Source organism: Miniopterus schreibersii (genome assembly GCF_964146895.1).
Source record: "Miniopterus schreibersii genome assembly, chromosome: 11".
NCBI classification, from domain to species: domain Eukaryota; kingdom Metazoa; phylum Chordata; class Mammalia; order Chiroptera; family Miniopteridae; genus Miniopterus; species Miniopterus schreibersii.
Window position 1 is genome coordinate 30,636,043 of NC_138111.1, and position 17,225 is coordinate 30,653,267.

At 38.8% G+C, this 17,225-nt stretch overlaps 1 protein-coding gene across 8 annotated transcripts in view; it reads right to left on the bottom strand.

The window, feature by feature from the left end:
• NTRK2 (neurotrophic receptor tyrosine kinase 2) overlaps positions 1 to 17,225 on the bottom strand; it is a 288,783-nt gene that overhangs the window by 244,264 nt on the left and 27,294 nt on the right. For all 8 annotated transcript variants that reach the window (XM_081151280.1, XM_081151278.1, XM_081151279.1 and 5 more), the window contains 4 exons: positions 13,469 to 13,543; positions 13,300 to 13,371; positions 8,621 to 8,689; positions 6,057 to 6,211 (listed from right to left, as the gene is read on the bottom strand). In XM_081151280.1, the coding sequence (XP_081007406.1) occupies positions 6,057 to 6,211; positions 8,621 to 8,689; positions 13,300 to 13,371; positions 13,469 to 13,543 (371 nt within the window). The remainder of the gene's footprint in view (positions 1 to 6,056; positions 6,212 to 8,620; positions 8,690 to 13,299; positions 13,372 to 13,468; positions 13,544 to 17,225) is intronic.

Below are 17,225 nucleotides of genomic sequence, written 5' to 3' on the forward strand. Positions count from 1 at the left end.
AAATATAGGGTGTCCCAAAACAATGTATACACACATTTTGAATTATAAAGGCAGTGTTTATTAAAATACATTCCATTTTCAAAACTGAGCTATCATATGTTAAAATGTATATACATTTGGGAGGGACACCCTGTATATAGTCACATAGTTTGAAGAGTCTATAATTCTATAAAACTTGTTATGAAAAGCATTCAGTCTACTTTGTGATGAACAGTAGTCTCGCCTCACACATGTGGCACTATTTCCTATTCCCCAGGGGCACTTATTTCATCACTTTTTCGTTCTTTTTTGGACATTGATCTCTACATTGCTAAATATCATGCTTATATGGCTACTTTATTTTTCTGTGTTAACATCATGTACTGACTCTCGCTGTGGAAATTAAGGTCCACTTTCACACAGAAGGCTAGCCCTCCCCACAAGCCCATAGCACACTCAACATAGTGTCTTCATGCCCTTACATATGCTGTGAAGTTAGGCTGTCTACAGGTAGATATAAAGTTTATTATAAAAATATAAACCTTACAAACAGCTGAACCATCATACGTAATAGTTATATTTTATCAAATTTAAGACAACGCTAATTACGGGCTACAACACTGTGATATGTACCATTAAGAAAGAAAAAAAAAAAAGATGCCAACTGAACTATGATGCAATGCTTTCTCACCACCTAGATTTCCTAGGATTTGGGTGTTGAATCTTGTAGATACCCCATCAAATATTTTTACCCTTTCTTTCCTATGTTCCATATTTTTGTCTATTCTACTTACAGGGAGATTTCCCCGGATTTACCTTTCAAACCTGCTTCTGAGGTTCTCATTACCCTGTCTCACGTATTTAGTTTCCAGGGCTCATCTTTTGATCCTGGGTGGTCTTCTATTTTTATAGCACCTGTTTTCCTTTCATAGATACAATGACCCTTCTAATGTCTGTGAGATGTTAATGATCATTTCTTTTTAATTTTTTCTCTCCATATCAACCTTATTTCTCGTAACTTTTTTTTTCCTTTCACTCTTTGATTGTTTTGTGTTTGTCTTTTATATTATAAGATTTTCTCAAACAGCTGGTGATGCTTGGACTTTCACACATCCATAAGAATGAGGTATTAGAAGCACTGCATACCTATCACTGTTGGCTTCACTATAGGAAAATATTCTTGGCCTCCTTACTGGGTTCTCCCTGATGTCAGTATTATTAAATCATTTGGGGGAAGGGACTGGTCAAATTATTTGAACAATGTTCTTTCTGTGTCCTCCTTGGGAAAAGAAGAAGGCTGCAAATATCAATATTTAGCAAGTAAATCCATTGTTTTCTATGGCTCTCACAGCCTCAGCTCATGACCTGTATTTTACACTCAAACCTGCTGAGGAGGGAGGGGTGTGGTCACCTGGGATGCATGGAACAAAAATGGGATCAACTCCTTCTTAATACATTTTCAACTGATCCCCTGTATTTGGCATTGCCTGTACTGTCCCTTCCTGAGCCTTGTAGTGGTTCTGCAACATAAACCAAGCCTCCCCTTGCCTTTCCCCACTGCCAACTTGATAACCAGCGTTCTCAGCCTTTAAGTCAGTTACTGCCATCCGGCTGCTTTCCAGCTTGCAATTAATTTGTGTGCTTTGTTGATTCTTCCATCATCTCCTTCGTACTTATAGAATTATCTGCTCACACGGGAGGGACCATGGTGCCAGGGCCTGCCATGGTGCTTATTCTTAAGGTTGACCTTCTCCACAGCCAGAAAACACCAGTGGAGCTTGGAGAGGTTCTCAGTACAGAATCCTATGCCATAATCATAATTTTCCCTAAACTGATAGTTTTTTTTTTTCAAGCCTAAGCTTATATAACTAACAATTCTAAAAATATTTGCCTAATTATGGTAACAATAGTAGCATTTATTGGGCATTCACTAAACCAGATATTCTTCTCTAATACTTTAAGCCTTTATTTAATCCTTACAACCAATATTAACAGTAAGTATTTTGCCCTCATTTTGTTAATGAAGACTGTGAATTTTAGAAAAGTCAAGTACATCTTCTCAAGTTGCCCAAGTATCTTTGTCCTGGGAATTGAACCCAAATTTCTGGTCTTCACAACTACACTACATTACTTCCCCAGACCGCATATGTCCATTTTAATAGAGACCATAAATACTAATACATATCCATGATCTAGGAATTTGGTTCATTAAAAAAAATAATTACATGTCTATATGTGAGGGAACAGTGAGTCTCCTTTATTTAAAGAGAAATCTTATCACCCTGTCATAGTAGTTTCCAAAGGAATCTGTGCAAAATTGGCTAAGTCTAGATCTTTTAAATGTAAAGTCTTCCACAAATGAGTAAGCATCTGACTCATGTTAATTCTACAGCATTAATATGCTGGCCAAAGACTTAATAATGGAAAAAACAATCTGTACTTGAAATATCACTTGAGGTTTAATTAGCACAATAAAAATGAATTGGGAAGCATGAATAGCCAAGGCAGGGTAAACCATTTGCCAGGCACTACTTCCTGGCTTAATAAGATTTGAAATCGGCACAAGAACAGAGCAAAGCTCAGCAATGCTTCCAACAGCTTCTAGCACTACTGTAATGGGATCCTGATCTAAGCTTCAGAGCTGTCTTCCTTTACACAATGAGAAACCTCACAGGAGATAAGAGATGGTCAGCTGCCCGGGCAGACAGACACCTCTATGTCAATGTCTCTTGACCTGGATGTGTTCAGGAAAAACATACCAGCCTGTAGACCTCAGCAGAAAATCATAAACCACCTAGTAAAAAGACTGACTTTCTTTAGACCAGAGCTTCCCCAACTTCAATATTCATATGAACCACCAGCAGATCTTATTAAAAATGTTGCTTTTTTCCCAGTAGGTCTGGGTTGGGGGCTGAGCATCAGCATTTTTAACAAACTCTCTGTTCCATAGGCCACACTTTGATTAGCAAGGGTTTAGATAACGGATGTTGGACAATTGTTCACTAAGCTTCTGTTTTTACAGCTATTATTCTTAAACTGGACAGCGGCCTGAGCAATCACATAGTCCACCAAACTTTCCCAAAAGTGTGTAGTATTTTCTTTGAAAAATCTAATTATTTGAGATGCTCTGTAGTTAAAAGAACAAAATCCAATATTTTTTTTAAAACTATACAAAATTCTGTAACTCTGTTCACTATACACATAACCATATTAAAAGCTCTGAGAAGTCTTGCTCTAAAGAAACCATTTAATTTCCATTGATCTTATATTTCCCAAGCTTATTTGAGTACCTGCCATTTCTTTGTGATATCTTGTTGTGGCTTTATTTTTATTTGAAGTAACTTGACAACTAAAAAGTAATTACATACCATTTTTTAGAGAGACAAAAAATGCATTTGCTAATATCAAGATATACTTTGCTGGGATGGCTATAAATTGATACAATAATTTTTTAAAGTGCAAACCTTAATAAACCAAAAAACCTGCTTCCTACTATGTCCTCTAGAAAAACCTTTGCATCTGTACAGATGCTTGTTGAAACATTTTTGTAACCATGGAAAATGGGAAATAAGCTAAATGCCCATCAATATGGAAGATTTAATATAATTAAGATTTATTCTACAACAGATACTAGGCAATGATTAAAAAGAATATGAAAGATCTATGACTATCAACCTGAAATGGTCACAAACAAGAAAAAGACAAGCTTTATGTGTAATATAGGAATTATTTTTACAATGAAATATATCAATATGATTTGTGCAATTATAAATAAGTAAAAAGCACTTGAAAGAAAAGAAAAATTAACAGAAAAATAAAAAAGTAAGAATATGAAAATGGCAGAAAAATAAGTCAATTCTCCTTTTATAATTTGCTATACGAAAAGCATTGCTGACACTGAAATTAACTGTAAATGTTAGCATGAATGTAGCAAATCCTACTCAATCAATGGAGCACATGCTCTCTGACAGTGGATTCAAAGTCTCACTCTCATACACACAACGCAGTGACTATTGACTAATTGTAGGAAGCAAATTAAAAATTATTGAGCCCGGCCGGGCGTGGCTCAGTGGTTGAGCATCGACCTAGGATCCAGGAGATTGCGGTCCGATTCCTGGTCAGGGCATATGCCTGGATTTCAGGCTCGGTCCCCAATAGGGAGCATGCAAGGGGCAGCCAATCAATGACTCGCTCATCATTGATGTTTCTCTCCCTCTCCTGCCCTTTCTCTGAAATCAGTGAAGATATATTTTTTTTAAATTATTGAAAACTGAAAAACTGATCAGGTCACTGCTACGGATTCCCTACGGTGATCACAACGGTCCATAGACAACATATATAGTGAGTTACATTATCAGAATGCTGTCGAGACAACATGGCCAAAAATTAAAATCAAAGAAACAGAATTGGTTTCAGGCGAGGGCAAAGCAGATATTATTAAGAGGCAGTTTGTAAAATCAGAGCAGGAGTCAGATGCTTTCTCTTTTTTCCTCTCAGTGGTTGCTGAACCAATGTGGTCACAACAGCCGTGGGGATTTGGGAGCTGGCCAAGGGTCCAGGTGACTCAACTTTGCATTTCTTGTACCTCTAGGCAAATCCTCTCAGCAGTGCAAATTTATACTAGAACAGAAAACAGTTACCTTCTTATCAGGAAAAGATATATTTTAAAAGTTTGTTTTTGTCAGTGTTGGCTAGCAAAGAAAGCTGAGGGAAGTTGGAAAGTGAACCAAGCCTGATTCCCCCATTCTGAAGCCAAAGGTCCCTAGTTATGACAGAAAAATCTGTGGGAGGTAACTGTTATCTTCTAAGCCCCTTCAGGGTCATAAATGAACACTTATCTTTCCTTTTATTACATTTTCATTAATAATAATTAGCAGCTGCCCTGGCTGGCATGGCTAAGTGGTTGGAGAGTTAGCCTACAGACCAAAGTGCTGTGGGTTCGATTCCAGTCAAGGACACGTACCTCGGATGCAAGTTTGCTCCCCACCCCCAAGTCAAGGTGAGTGCAGGAGACAGCCAATCAATATGTCTCTCTCACATCCCCTCCCTCCCTCCTACTCTCTCTAAAAAATTAATGGAGAAAATATCCTCAGGTGAGGATTTAACAACAACAACAAAATAACAACAAAAAAAGTAGCACCTATATTTTCCTTAAATAAAAACTGAGCCCAAACAACAGGGTCCTCTTAAAATAAAGAATCGGGTGTTTATGGTCAATATGAGGATTCCTCATGGCCAAGAACTGGGTGCTACACGGCTTCCTGCTGAGTCACTAGCCACTAAACCAGAAGATCAAACATCATTGTGAACTGATTAACTGGTTGACTAACTGATTAAAATTTCAACAGAGGAATAATATAAATATGTGAGTTGCAGAAGTATGTCACAGAAACCCTAAGCAGTAAAATCCTAACAGGCACCCTTGGATTCCCTTCCCTACAAACACACTGACCCTCAGAGAGAGCTGTGATTTTATCATCTGGTGCCCTTTTAAATTCTGGAGGTATAAATGCTGAGGAGAGGAGTTGGGACAAGAGTAAAGGAGGAGATTGTTAACCCAGATATGGGGAAAAGCACATGTAAGGGCAAATCTGTGGAGCCCCATCAAGAGACACAGACATCTGGCAGCAAGACAAGTTTAAGGGAATATGCTGGATTGAACTGCATTTTCTTGTGCTTCGAGGACACTTTGTCACTTTGAGATCCTTCCCTCTACATGGCCTGGGTGCCAACTAAGTATATACGTGGCCAGTGGAGTACCATACTCTTAGGAGATACTTTTTGGATGGATGGATGTATAAACAAATTAACAAAGAAACAAAGGAATAAAGTGAGTACTTTTTTCTCTGTGCACTTTAGTCATCCATTCAAAATTAATAATCTACTTGCAAAATATTTTCGGCAATGTTGCTCCCAGCTGATTTCACACTACACACAATGTTGCCCAACTCACTGGAGACATTAGCAGCACACTGTATAAAATTTGGGCAGTAGTAATCTTCCCAGACTCACTACCACACCAAGGCAATTAGAATAATTAATAGTAACTATAACTCATTGACTTAAAAGTAAATTACCACAATTGGGGATCTGCAGGTTCGCCAGGGGGATATTCTTGCTGCTTTCATTTAGGCAATACAAATCCTGAGTTTCTGCACTGGATTTAGTCTCCTGGAGAGTCTTGATCCACATAATATCACAGGAACATGCAAATGGATTGCCCACCAAGATCCTACATGGAACAAAAATGAAACCCAGTCAGGCTTCTCTTTTTTAATTTTAACTATATTTGTGTTCATGAAGCACCACAAAATTATGATTTCTTTCTAGCCAGCAATCTTTGAAAGTCATACCCACCTTCATAACATAAAAGTACTTATTATTCATTAATTTATCTAATACTTACTGAGCTTCTGCTATGTGCAAACATGACTGTAAAGACTAAAGGATGCAAAGTGATGTAAGACTTTCCAGAATAATAGGAAAACAAGGGACAGAAATAGCTATAATGTAGGATAAAAGAGGGTGTCTCATAAAATGGGGAAAAATAAGGTGCCCTAACAAGTTTATCACAGTCATGATACAGTTCTTAAGAAGACCTTAAGTGAAGATGCCAACAGTAAGTTTCCAGGAGTACTAACGTACTTATTTCCGGCCAGGATAGAGACTAAAGTGCTATCATTTAATAAGCTCAGACTACAGTGCAATGTCATCTTCATTTAAAATGAGACTGTAAATACAATGCTAGGACTGAAGTGTGAGAGCTAATCAGGTGGTACTCACAGCTTTCTGCAACCACAGTTTGGTTTGATTGATGCGAGAAAGCTGGAGTGAATGTGAGAGAGAGAATTTGGAAGGGAGCTCTTGGATCTCCAGCATGCATGTGCACGTGCACACATGCCTACACACACACACACATGCACACACACCAAGCTCAGGAGCTCAGAGGGCAAGGGCAGCTGAGCTCCAGATTGAGCCCCTCAGCCCACTGTGAGGAGGTCTGCCGAGATAAAGCGACCATTCAGCCGTGCTGCCTGGACTCCTGCGGCCTGACACTGGGGAAGGAGGACGTAGTCAAGAGGAAAATAAAAACCACAAGAAGAAAAATCTTTAAATGCTTATTTATAATACTCAGTGGCCTATTTAAGATGAATTCCATTTATGGTAATGAGCCTTTAAATGAGGCCATTTAAAATCGTTACATAGGCTCTGCCTGGAATTAACCACAATACTTAAGATTTCTGTGAGGACGGGACCTGGGCTTTGCAGCATCATTTACTCCTGTGGTTTTCTGGTTGGGTTCTAAGAATCTCAGGGATCCCTAGAGACTTTTCCGGGAGTTTCTTTGGGGAAATGTGGTCATGGCAGGCTCTTTAATTTGTGTCTGCTTGATAGCCTCCAAGTATCCCTCCAACACCAAAATAAGATTGGACACTACTGGATATGGAATATAATGCAGAAGAGATCCACAATGTTTAAGTCCCACTAATCCAAGATATTTCCTGGCATTCTGAGCACATGCAAAACTAAAGAATCTTTCTAAAAAGAAAGTCTGGTTGAACCCGTAGAGGGGATAAAGAAGCGGGGAGTTCTTCAATTATACATATAGCAATGTTCCTATGACCACACACGCTGCTGGACAGCTGGCTTCTTCCTCTAGCTCACTGTGCAAATGCCTATTGCAGTGGTTGCTATTAGCTTACTTGCTAGGCTTCTACATCTCCCACCGCACAGCAGAATCCCGGAACACAGGGATGGCTCTTCTATCGCCATGGCCTAGTACCAGGTTACTTTGATTTGTAACAGGCATACAATTAACATGAATTGAATGAATTGATTAAATGTGTTGTAGGGAAAATACTGAGACATGTGAATTTGGAATCAGAGCTCTAATTTTTAACCCAGCAAGAAAATTTTCTGCAGTGACGCTTAAAATTTTTACAGAGTACCTTATTCGATTTCATATCTCTTCCTTAAGTTGTTAATGTCTACGCCTGTGTTAGAAACCCAGTACTTCAACTACCTGAATTCAGTTCATTCCAAATCATTGCCAATCACTAAGGCTTTCACCATGCAGCCCTCATTACTACCTATTAGCTTGTTGTCACTCCACCAGTGACATCTCATATGCACAATTTCCTTGTTCATGGGGTAGACCCTACAACTCAGGCAACATAGAATTTAAGCAAAAGCTCTGCCTGGTATTCAAAGGCCTTGTGCACCCAGGCCCACCTCTGCTACACGGAGCCTCTGCATTAGGGTTCTTGGGGCATGTCAGCCATAGGAATGGCAACAGTTTACATCTGCTTTGTGGTGATAACACAAAAATTGAACACACTTGGAAATGCTGGCTATTAGTCATCAACGCATTTCAATATTTTCCCCTCCATTACAAAATAAATCATTTAGGTAAGAACGACATTTAAACTCATCACAAACAATATACTACTATTGAGGTTTCTATTTTTTATTACTAAATCATGTCCTCATGAGGAAAAAAAACAAACAACCAAAACTTGAGAAACCATTTTTGAAAATTTTGACATAAAAATAGATCTGCAGCATCATTCATTTTTTAAAAAACTACTTAATTACTTTTTTCCTTGAAATTTTTTCCCCCAAACACAAAATCATTACTTACAGTTCAGACAAGTCAAGGTGACGGAAATGTTTCCTAGACAAACTCGTCAGTTTATTTCGCGTAAAATTGCTGAAAGAAATCAAAAACATTAAATGTGAATCTAAAATGATGTACTTCAGGAATAAAGTATTCAAAGCAAGATTTTTTTTCACAATGTAATTTTATTTGATCATGGCCCTTGCCTTACTTAGACCCAATAATCTCTCTCTTCCACCTGGAGTGATAGCTGTTTTTCCTGCCTCTTCTATAATTCTTGCGTATGGGCAGGCGTGGGGCATAATTTTCATATTGCCTATTTTAACTCTCTTTTTTACCCAAAGGTTTATTTTTCATATGCTGATTCAGAGCCAAGTTATATACCATTTAGAGATTTCTGACCTTTTGGACAATTAATAGAAAGATTAAATTAAATTAAATTAAATTTAATTAAATTTAATTTAAAACCATAAACTCACCAGAGAGAAAAGATGTTTTAAAACTAAAGAGCATCATGAATATTTTGAAGTCATGCAGCATACAAAACTCTGAATATAAACTGGATTTAAGTGTCCTTAGAGGAAAGAAAACACTTATTGCCTGATAAACTCTGCTGAGATTGTTTATATACAATTTCTAAATAACCAGCTAATGCTATGATGAGAACAACAACAATATCAGATAACAAGGGGAATACCAGATTTTCTCTTGAATTATGCTAGCGACAGGTCATTTTAAGATTTGGACCAACGATTGAAAATGTGTCATATTTGTGATTCAAAATAATAATACTGAAGTTACTGACATGTTCCAAATACATAGTTTTTTCAATGGGAAGGAGTTTTAGTTTCCAATGATCAATGCCATGAGGCCTTGAGTTGGGAAACTCTAAGCCATAATCCTGGCAGCCAACTCTCTCTGTGAATATGTTTCCTAGTTGAATTTATTTAAAAAGTGTCCAGTGATTGGGCCTCTAGACATGTGTTTAATAAGTAACATGAACGTAAAACAAACACCAACTTTCACAAAAACATCCAAGACCTCAATAAATTGCAATGAGCCTTTCAATATCTGTTTCCTGCTCAGGAAAGTGAGTGTTGGGCTGATAGATAAGAATGGGAGATCTGAAGGTGACAGTAATCCTGGGCCCTTACCTGAGGCTGGTCCATTGTATCAGCCTAACAAAATCAAAAGTTAAAAATATCTTGATATGTCTGACCAGTCACCTTCCGAAAGGGGTTACAACCCAGGAGCTACTGCATGCCCCAAGGCTACCCATTCGATGAATAAAGAAAATGCACTCTGGTGCCTCATAATTCAAGAACGTGTGTGTCCACTCCCCGCCTTATTCTATATTGACATTTCACTCACCCAAACCCCCACCTACACAAGGGAACCCTCTTCCTTTCACACAGGCACCTTCTCTTTTCACACTGAGTGTGGAGTGCTCACCCATGTGAAAAAATACTCTACCAGGAAGTTAAAAAATGTGCCCTCATAAATCTTTTCTTTGGGAATGTGAATTCAGAATGGCTTTCACTGGAGAATAATACATTGAAATGTCAATCTGCCTGTCTTCCCTACAGTTTTAGAAACACAAATATTTTCATCTTCATCAGAAATTCTGGGGGGGGAGAGGGGGGTGCAGGGGAACCTGCTCTTCCTCCAAGAACAAGAGAGAGAAGCAAAGAAAAAGGACATTTCTTGTCAAGGTTCCCAGGTCAGCCAGCGAGCCGGCACTGGGAGCAGCTGCCCTATCGGGCTGCCAGCAGCACAGCCCAGGGCCGGTTCTGCGCCAAAGAACAAGATGAGTTTTATGAACCATACTTATTACTGGGGCCAAAAGCCAGGAAAGGAGGAGGAGGGGAAGGAAAAAATCAACAATCACCTTACTGTTTGATTATAGGACTTTGCAAAGGAGCTAATTAGCACCTCTGCAAAGCCCCTGGAAAAGACAAATGCTGGCTTTTCTCACAGTCTCTGGGTTCTCAGGGGCCAGGCAGGAATTAAGGCACCAAGAAGTACACTCAGTGGCCGTCTGGAGAGTCCCCATGCCTGTAAGTAGGAGCAGGGTGGAGGGGGAGTGGTGAAAGTCAAAGACAGGAGCCAATTTGAATTTCCTTAAAACCCAGAGTGCAGTGCTCCTGTGCACATTTTTATACCATCGGAGAAACTAACAGAGATAATCAGCATTTTCCAAGAACACTGAGAAATGGCTTCTGATGCACATTTCTTTCCTAGCTCACTGTCACCCATCATGTTGATATTCAAGTTAAGGGCACAATTTACTTGTGGGAAATCAGAAGAGAGGAAGCCAGTTGCCCCAAGTCCTTGACCTTAAGCAGAGGTTGGGACTAAGGTCTAGAAAGGCAAGCACTTGACTTGATTCCCTCCTCCCTCCTTGCCATTCTAAAAAGCCAACTACTTAATTTAATTTCCTTATTTAATGAGAAGCCTCTTACGTCACATAAATACATGAAGTTCACTGACATTTCACGATTTATTCCTAACTGCCTGAATACTGGCCTGACTTTATTCTGCCTTACTATGTAACCATGCCTACAAAGACCAGTAGAGTTTCTGCAGTCTGCCCAATGACTGGGCTTCCAGAGTACTGGCTTTTAAAGAAACTATATAGGGTATGTCCATCCCTTTGGTTTCCTATTTTCAAATGGAACCTCTTTGGAAGATAGGGTCAGATACCTGGCTTTATATAAGAATGCCATTAAAATTATTCTACCATATAGCACCCTGAAAAAATATATACAAGGTGGCTTTGGTTTACTAAAAATAGTAATGCAACAAGGAAAGTAGGGAATATATAAGAGGTACAATAAAGAAATAAATTAGTCTATTACTAAAACTATAATTAATCATAGTCCACTATATAAAAAAAATCACATTAAGGGAAGTGATATGGTAAAACAGCCAGTAAAATGTGGTTGTTGAGTAATTCAGGTCTAAAGTCAGGTGTAATGAAAATACCAGAACTTGACTACTGAGGTCATTAATTACATTTAAGTGACTGCATTAGAGCATTTTGCCTTTCTCTCCTTTCCAGCTTCTCCCTTGTTTATGCTACCAAGGCCTACGCAGACATCAGATCTGTGCAGGCAAACCAACTGCAGAGATGATGCCAAAAAACATTCAGATGAAACGTGTTAATAAAGTTCCTTGGAGTTTTGTCACATTTTTGCCAAACGCTTTATCTTAATTCCACAGACTTTATTTTTAAATTGACTCCATCATTAACGTTACCTATAAAATATGAAGTCAACATACTGGCTTCATGAAATTAAGGTTTTTTCATAATATCAACAAATTTCCATAGAGAGCCCAGGCTCTAAGACAATGATTTCTTTTATTACCGGCATGAAAATCAGTTGGAGAACTAGTCTCCCCAAGAAAAGAAAGGCCAAATGTTACAAGAATGACTGATCCTCGAATCTTAGGGATAGCACAGATTTTATTTCTTGTACTCTTATGGGAAGAACACGGCCAGGAGTCAGCCCTGCAGTCATAAGTCTGTCGAATTGATCTGTGAACCTGAAGAAGTCCTACATCTTTCCTCATTCTGATTTTCTGCCCATGAAATGGGAATAAAAATGATCTTCCCTACCAATTGTTAGAAAAATCAAGTGAGATAATACAAGTGACTATGAGACACATAAAGCATTGTTGCAAAGAATTTGCAAAGCGCAAAAGGACCAATGGCCCTGACCGGTGTGGCTCAGTTGGTTGAGCTTCGTTGCATGCACCAAAAGGTCACCAGTTTGATTCCAGGTCAGGGCACATGCCCCGGTAGCAGGCTTGATCTCCAGTAGGGAGTGTGTAGGAGGCAGCCAATTGATGTATCTCTCTCAGATCAATGTTTCTCTCCCTCTCCCTTCCTCTCTCTAAAAAATCAATCAAAACATATTTTTTTAAAAAGGGCCAATGAATGCTGGCAACATTCCTCCAACAGAAAATCAGGGCATGGGGACACCAATCTGAGCTTAGGAGTAGGTGATTTTCTGTTTAATGACAAAATCTTTTAGGAAGGCCATAACTTATGGACTAAGTGTTGTCATCTAACAGGATTTAGCAGCCAACAACTTAAGAGCCCCCATTGTCCCTATTTATTTACATTTGACTTCAGCTGACAAAGAGTCAACATGACAGCAGGGGTAGCATTTGCTATTGTTAATAATTGTCTGAACCTTTGGAATGTCCCATGATTGACTTTTGATTGACTTTTTCCACTTCTGTCAATCATGGCAGATAGCTTTTTAAAAATGAAAGTTCAAAAGAGGTTCTATTGTGGAGGCAAGGCATTAGTAATTTTTAGTTCCCTGAAAAGGCGATCGCCAAGTCTGTCTCTTTCAATTCCACTGGTTTAATGTCTTCCAGGGAACGTCATGATTCCAAGGAAAAGAGTCAAGGACGTTGTACCAGAACAGAGTTTTCAAAGTAGACTCTTGCCGATGGGCTATTGTTCCGTCCAAGATGGAAATGGCCCAGAAATTCATGAAAGAGAATAAACAGGCTGTTCTAATATCCCTCTGAAGCTATTCAGAAGTCAAAGATAATGTTTCTAAGCTATTGTCACGGCTATACTAACTTTTAAAAGGAGGGGGGTAGAGTGGAAAAGAAGGAAAATAAACAGAGAGGAGAAAAATATTGAATAAACTGGGTCCTGGGGAGAAAACACAATCTTTACTTACATGTGCTGTAAGTTGCTGTTTTTCAGAAATGCTTTATGAGCCACGAATTTTAATCCAGAATCCACAATTGTCCTATGGAAATACATAATTGCACGCATGTTAGAACTGACTGATGAATAGAGCATAAGAAGAAGTTCTGAGATGAAGTACACAAGTCCTGAGTACTCACAGATTTTTCAGTCCCACGTAAGCTTCAACATCATCTTCGTTGATTATTTCTAACCTTTTTTGATTTGCAATGTAACTGCAAAAAAAGCAGAGTGAAAACCACTGACTCAGAACATAGTACATAAAAGAATGGGTAATGTCCACACAACCTCACCAGGGTGCTCAAGGGGATCTTTCCCCACCTTACCTAACCCCACCATTTAAAAAAAAAACCAGCTAGGGGAGTAAAAGTAAGTGTGATTGAGAAGAAACAAAGATTGAGCGGGTGTCGTGGTCAACAACAGGTTCACCAGGCTTCATTTTTCTTAATTTTTATCACTCTTGCAACTAACAGTTTCAGTTTGCCTCCCCTTTTATGGTATCCCCTGTGCATAGAGGTGAAAATAACTAAGAAATGCGTTCACTGTCTCTCAGAGGCGTTTCACCCTTATGCCTATAGCCACAGGGATGCTGGCAGCATCACACACAAGACAAATCACATCTTTCCTCACATTCCAAGAGAAGCAATCACTCCTCTTACCTCCTGAAAAACAGAAGCAGATTCCCCTCCCCTTTTCTCCCTCTCCCTCCCTCCCTTCCTCCCCACTTGCTCTTTTCCTGGCCCAGCATCCCTCTTTCTGCCTTTGTCAGTAATAATACCAATTTTTCCTTTCAGGAAACACATTTCACAAACCCACATGGCCCTAGTGAATTCTCTGTAGGAACCCTCCTCTACCTCCACCCCCCAAAACCCTCAAAGGTATGAATAAACTGGTGACTCTGGCTGGAGAGAGAATTCCATTCCCTTGAACATGATGATTGGCTTAGAGTTAGGCATGTAACCTCAACTAGACCAATGAAGATCTTCCCTAAAATTAAACAGATGAATGCTGGGACAGTCTCTCTCTCTCTTCTTCTTCTCTGGGATCATAGCTGATAAGTTACACAGGGCTGGGGCTTCCATGGGAAATTTTTCTGCCACAAGGAAAGAGACTTTCCAAGAATAAAGTCAGCACAGAGAAGAAAAGAGAGGTAGGAGATACAAAGAGAGGCAACACCAAAAATGCCACTTGAGCCTTTGAATCTAGCCATCTCCAATGTTAGTCGTCACTAACTGAAGCTTGTTCTGAATTTCTGTCACCTGCAACCAAGAATACAAACCTAGTCATATAAACACAAAGCTGTTAAAATTGTCTCCAGGGAATTTCCTTGTGATACTTATTTGAGAACCTGTCTATCCATTTTCCTTAGATCACAACCTCTTTGGAGACAGCTGGATTCTGTTTTAATATGCACCACAGCATCTAGCAAAGCACCTTGCACAAGGTAGATATTCAACAGATGAAGGATGGATGGGTAGATGGATGAATGGATGGATGAACAGACGGACAGACGGGCAACACTTGGAGTTCCAAAGTTGTGCTAGGTCACATTTTCCCTTTCTTTTTCACTAAGATATGTAACATTCCAATGAAGACATTGAAAACAAATATATAACCCTGCTGTTACCAACATGAGTGAAAATGAAATAAAAAATTAAATGTAACCAACTAGGGAGAAGAAGACACAGCATCTGTAGGTCCCTTCTACCGAATCCAAAAAACAAAACAAAGATTTATGATGAGAGTTGGGGCACTCATTTTTAGGAAACAAATTTTAGAAATAAAATAAGTAAAATATTCTGAGGGAACAAAATTACACCAAAGAGAAATAAAAGGGCTTTCATGAACATTGTCCCCTGTTACATAAAAATGCAACCTCCAAGGCAGAAAGGCATCTTCCACTGAAAGTCTTGGTTCTCCCTGGTACTCAGGGCCTGCACTCAACAGATGTGCAGGAAGGATTTATTCTCTTATCTCTTTCTACCACACACAGAAGGAAACATTTTAAGACTCCAACCTAATGCTCAAACAATTTTCAACATCGAGTTTTTACGAAATGCTTCAAAATTATCACACATTAGATAGCTGTTTCCAAGATTTTCATTCCACTAACATTTTCAATAGAGACCACAGTAACCTTCTCCTTCTAAATTATCTCCCAATAAGAGCTGGATTCCAGAGAGCCCTAAATTTTAATGTTTTTTTCATGCAACTACAGTAAAAAAAAAAAAAAAAGGTAAATACTGTAAGGTTTCATTTGGGTCACAATCAGGACTTTCAGAGAAGCCAGACCACTCCTTACAGCTGAGTTGGTGTGGGGACTCCGTGTTCTGAAAACATTGACTCTGCTTGGACATCACTATATTCTCCATGCTTATGACAGGGGCCTGACACTCAACAGGTCCTTAGTGAACTGTGGCACAGAGCATTTATCTTCTAGTTATTTATGCCCTTTATTTTTTTCATTTCACTTTTCACCAGATTTTTAATTCAGAAACTCCCTAGTTGTACTCAATAAAATATAATGAGCTAGCACAAATAAAAATGGAAGTCGTAGAAGAAAGAAAAGCCAGGGCAGAGACATCAATGGAGCTAGGAACTGGGTTTCAAAATGTGTATACTTGTTAGAAGAAAAAAAAAAAACCACAATCTTATTTCTAGGCTTTCTAGTCAGCAACACCCAAGAAAAGAACGCATAGGAAATAAATTTGGTCAGTGGTAAATCCATAGTGTTTATGAGAGGAAAATAAGTCAGATATCAAGCAAAGCATAATGGTTCTTGGATCTAAGACTAGACAAGTGATTTTGTAGAAAACCATCAAAAGAACCATATGAAATTATGAAAAAATGATCACTAGAGAATACTCTTCCACTGCAGAGACAGGAATTTCCTAGATAAATAATGAATTTTTCTCCTGCTCGAAATAGAAAAATCAACAGAAGAACTGGATTTAAAGGTCAGCAAATGTCCTCCAGATGCCAGAAATTCCCCTTCATAAGTTACCATGTGCAGAGATGCCCTCAAGATAGTTGCTGGTTATAAAATGGTCATGAAGTCTACCCCATAAGGAACTGTCCTTCGCTACCATTGAGGCATCGCAGGACTAGAAAGGAAGCCAGTGAAGTTAATAACAGACAACTCACAAAGGGAAAACTCAATGGCCAAGAAACATATGAAAAACTGCTCACCCCACAAGGACCTTGAAATGCAAATTAAATAATGCCATACTGTTTGTCCCACACTAGAGTGACAAAATGCTTAAAGATTGACAATATAAAACATTTCTAAGAATATGAAGATGTCTCTTACATTGTAGAAGGGAGTGTAAATTGGTATAACCACTTTGAAGAGCAATTTGCCAGTATCCTGGAAAATTATAAATTGGCACACTTCATGGCCCAGCAACTCCATTTCCAGGTATTCACCCAAGAGAAATTCTCACACATGCACCAAAGGAGACACATACAAGAATATTCATTGTATTTATGGTCAGAATCAAAAGTTGGAAACAGCCCAAGTGTCCATCAATAAAGAAACTACTGAGCCATAAAAAAAGATGAAATACTGCCATTTGCAATAACAGGGTGGATGTTTAGGACATTATGCTACATGGAATAATCAGACAGGAAAGGACAAAACCCTTAGGATTTAACTCATGTGTGGAATAAAAAAAAACAAACAAAACAAAACAAACAAAATCAAACTCATAGATACAGACCACAGAATGCTGGTTACCACAGGGAAAGGGGGTGGGAGAGGGCGAATTGAGTAAAAGGGGTCAAATATATGGTAACAGAAGGAAACTAGATTTGGGTGGTGCACACACTAGAACATACAGATATCAATTATAACGTACTCCTGAAATGTATATAATGTTATTTACCAATTTTACCTTA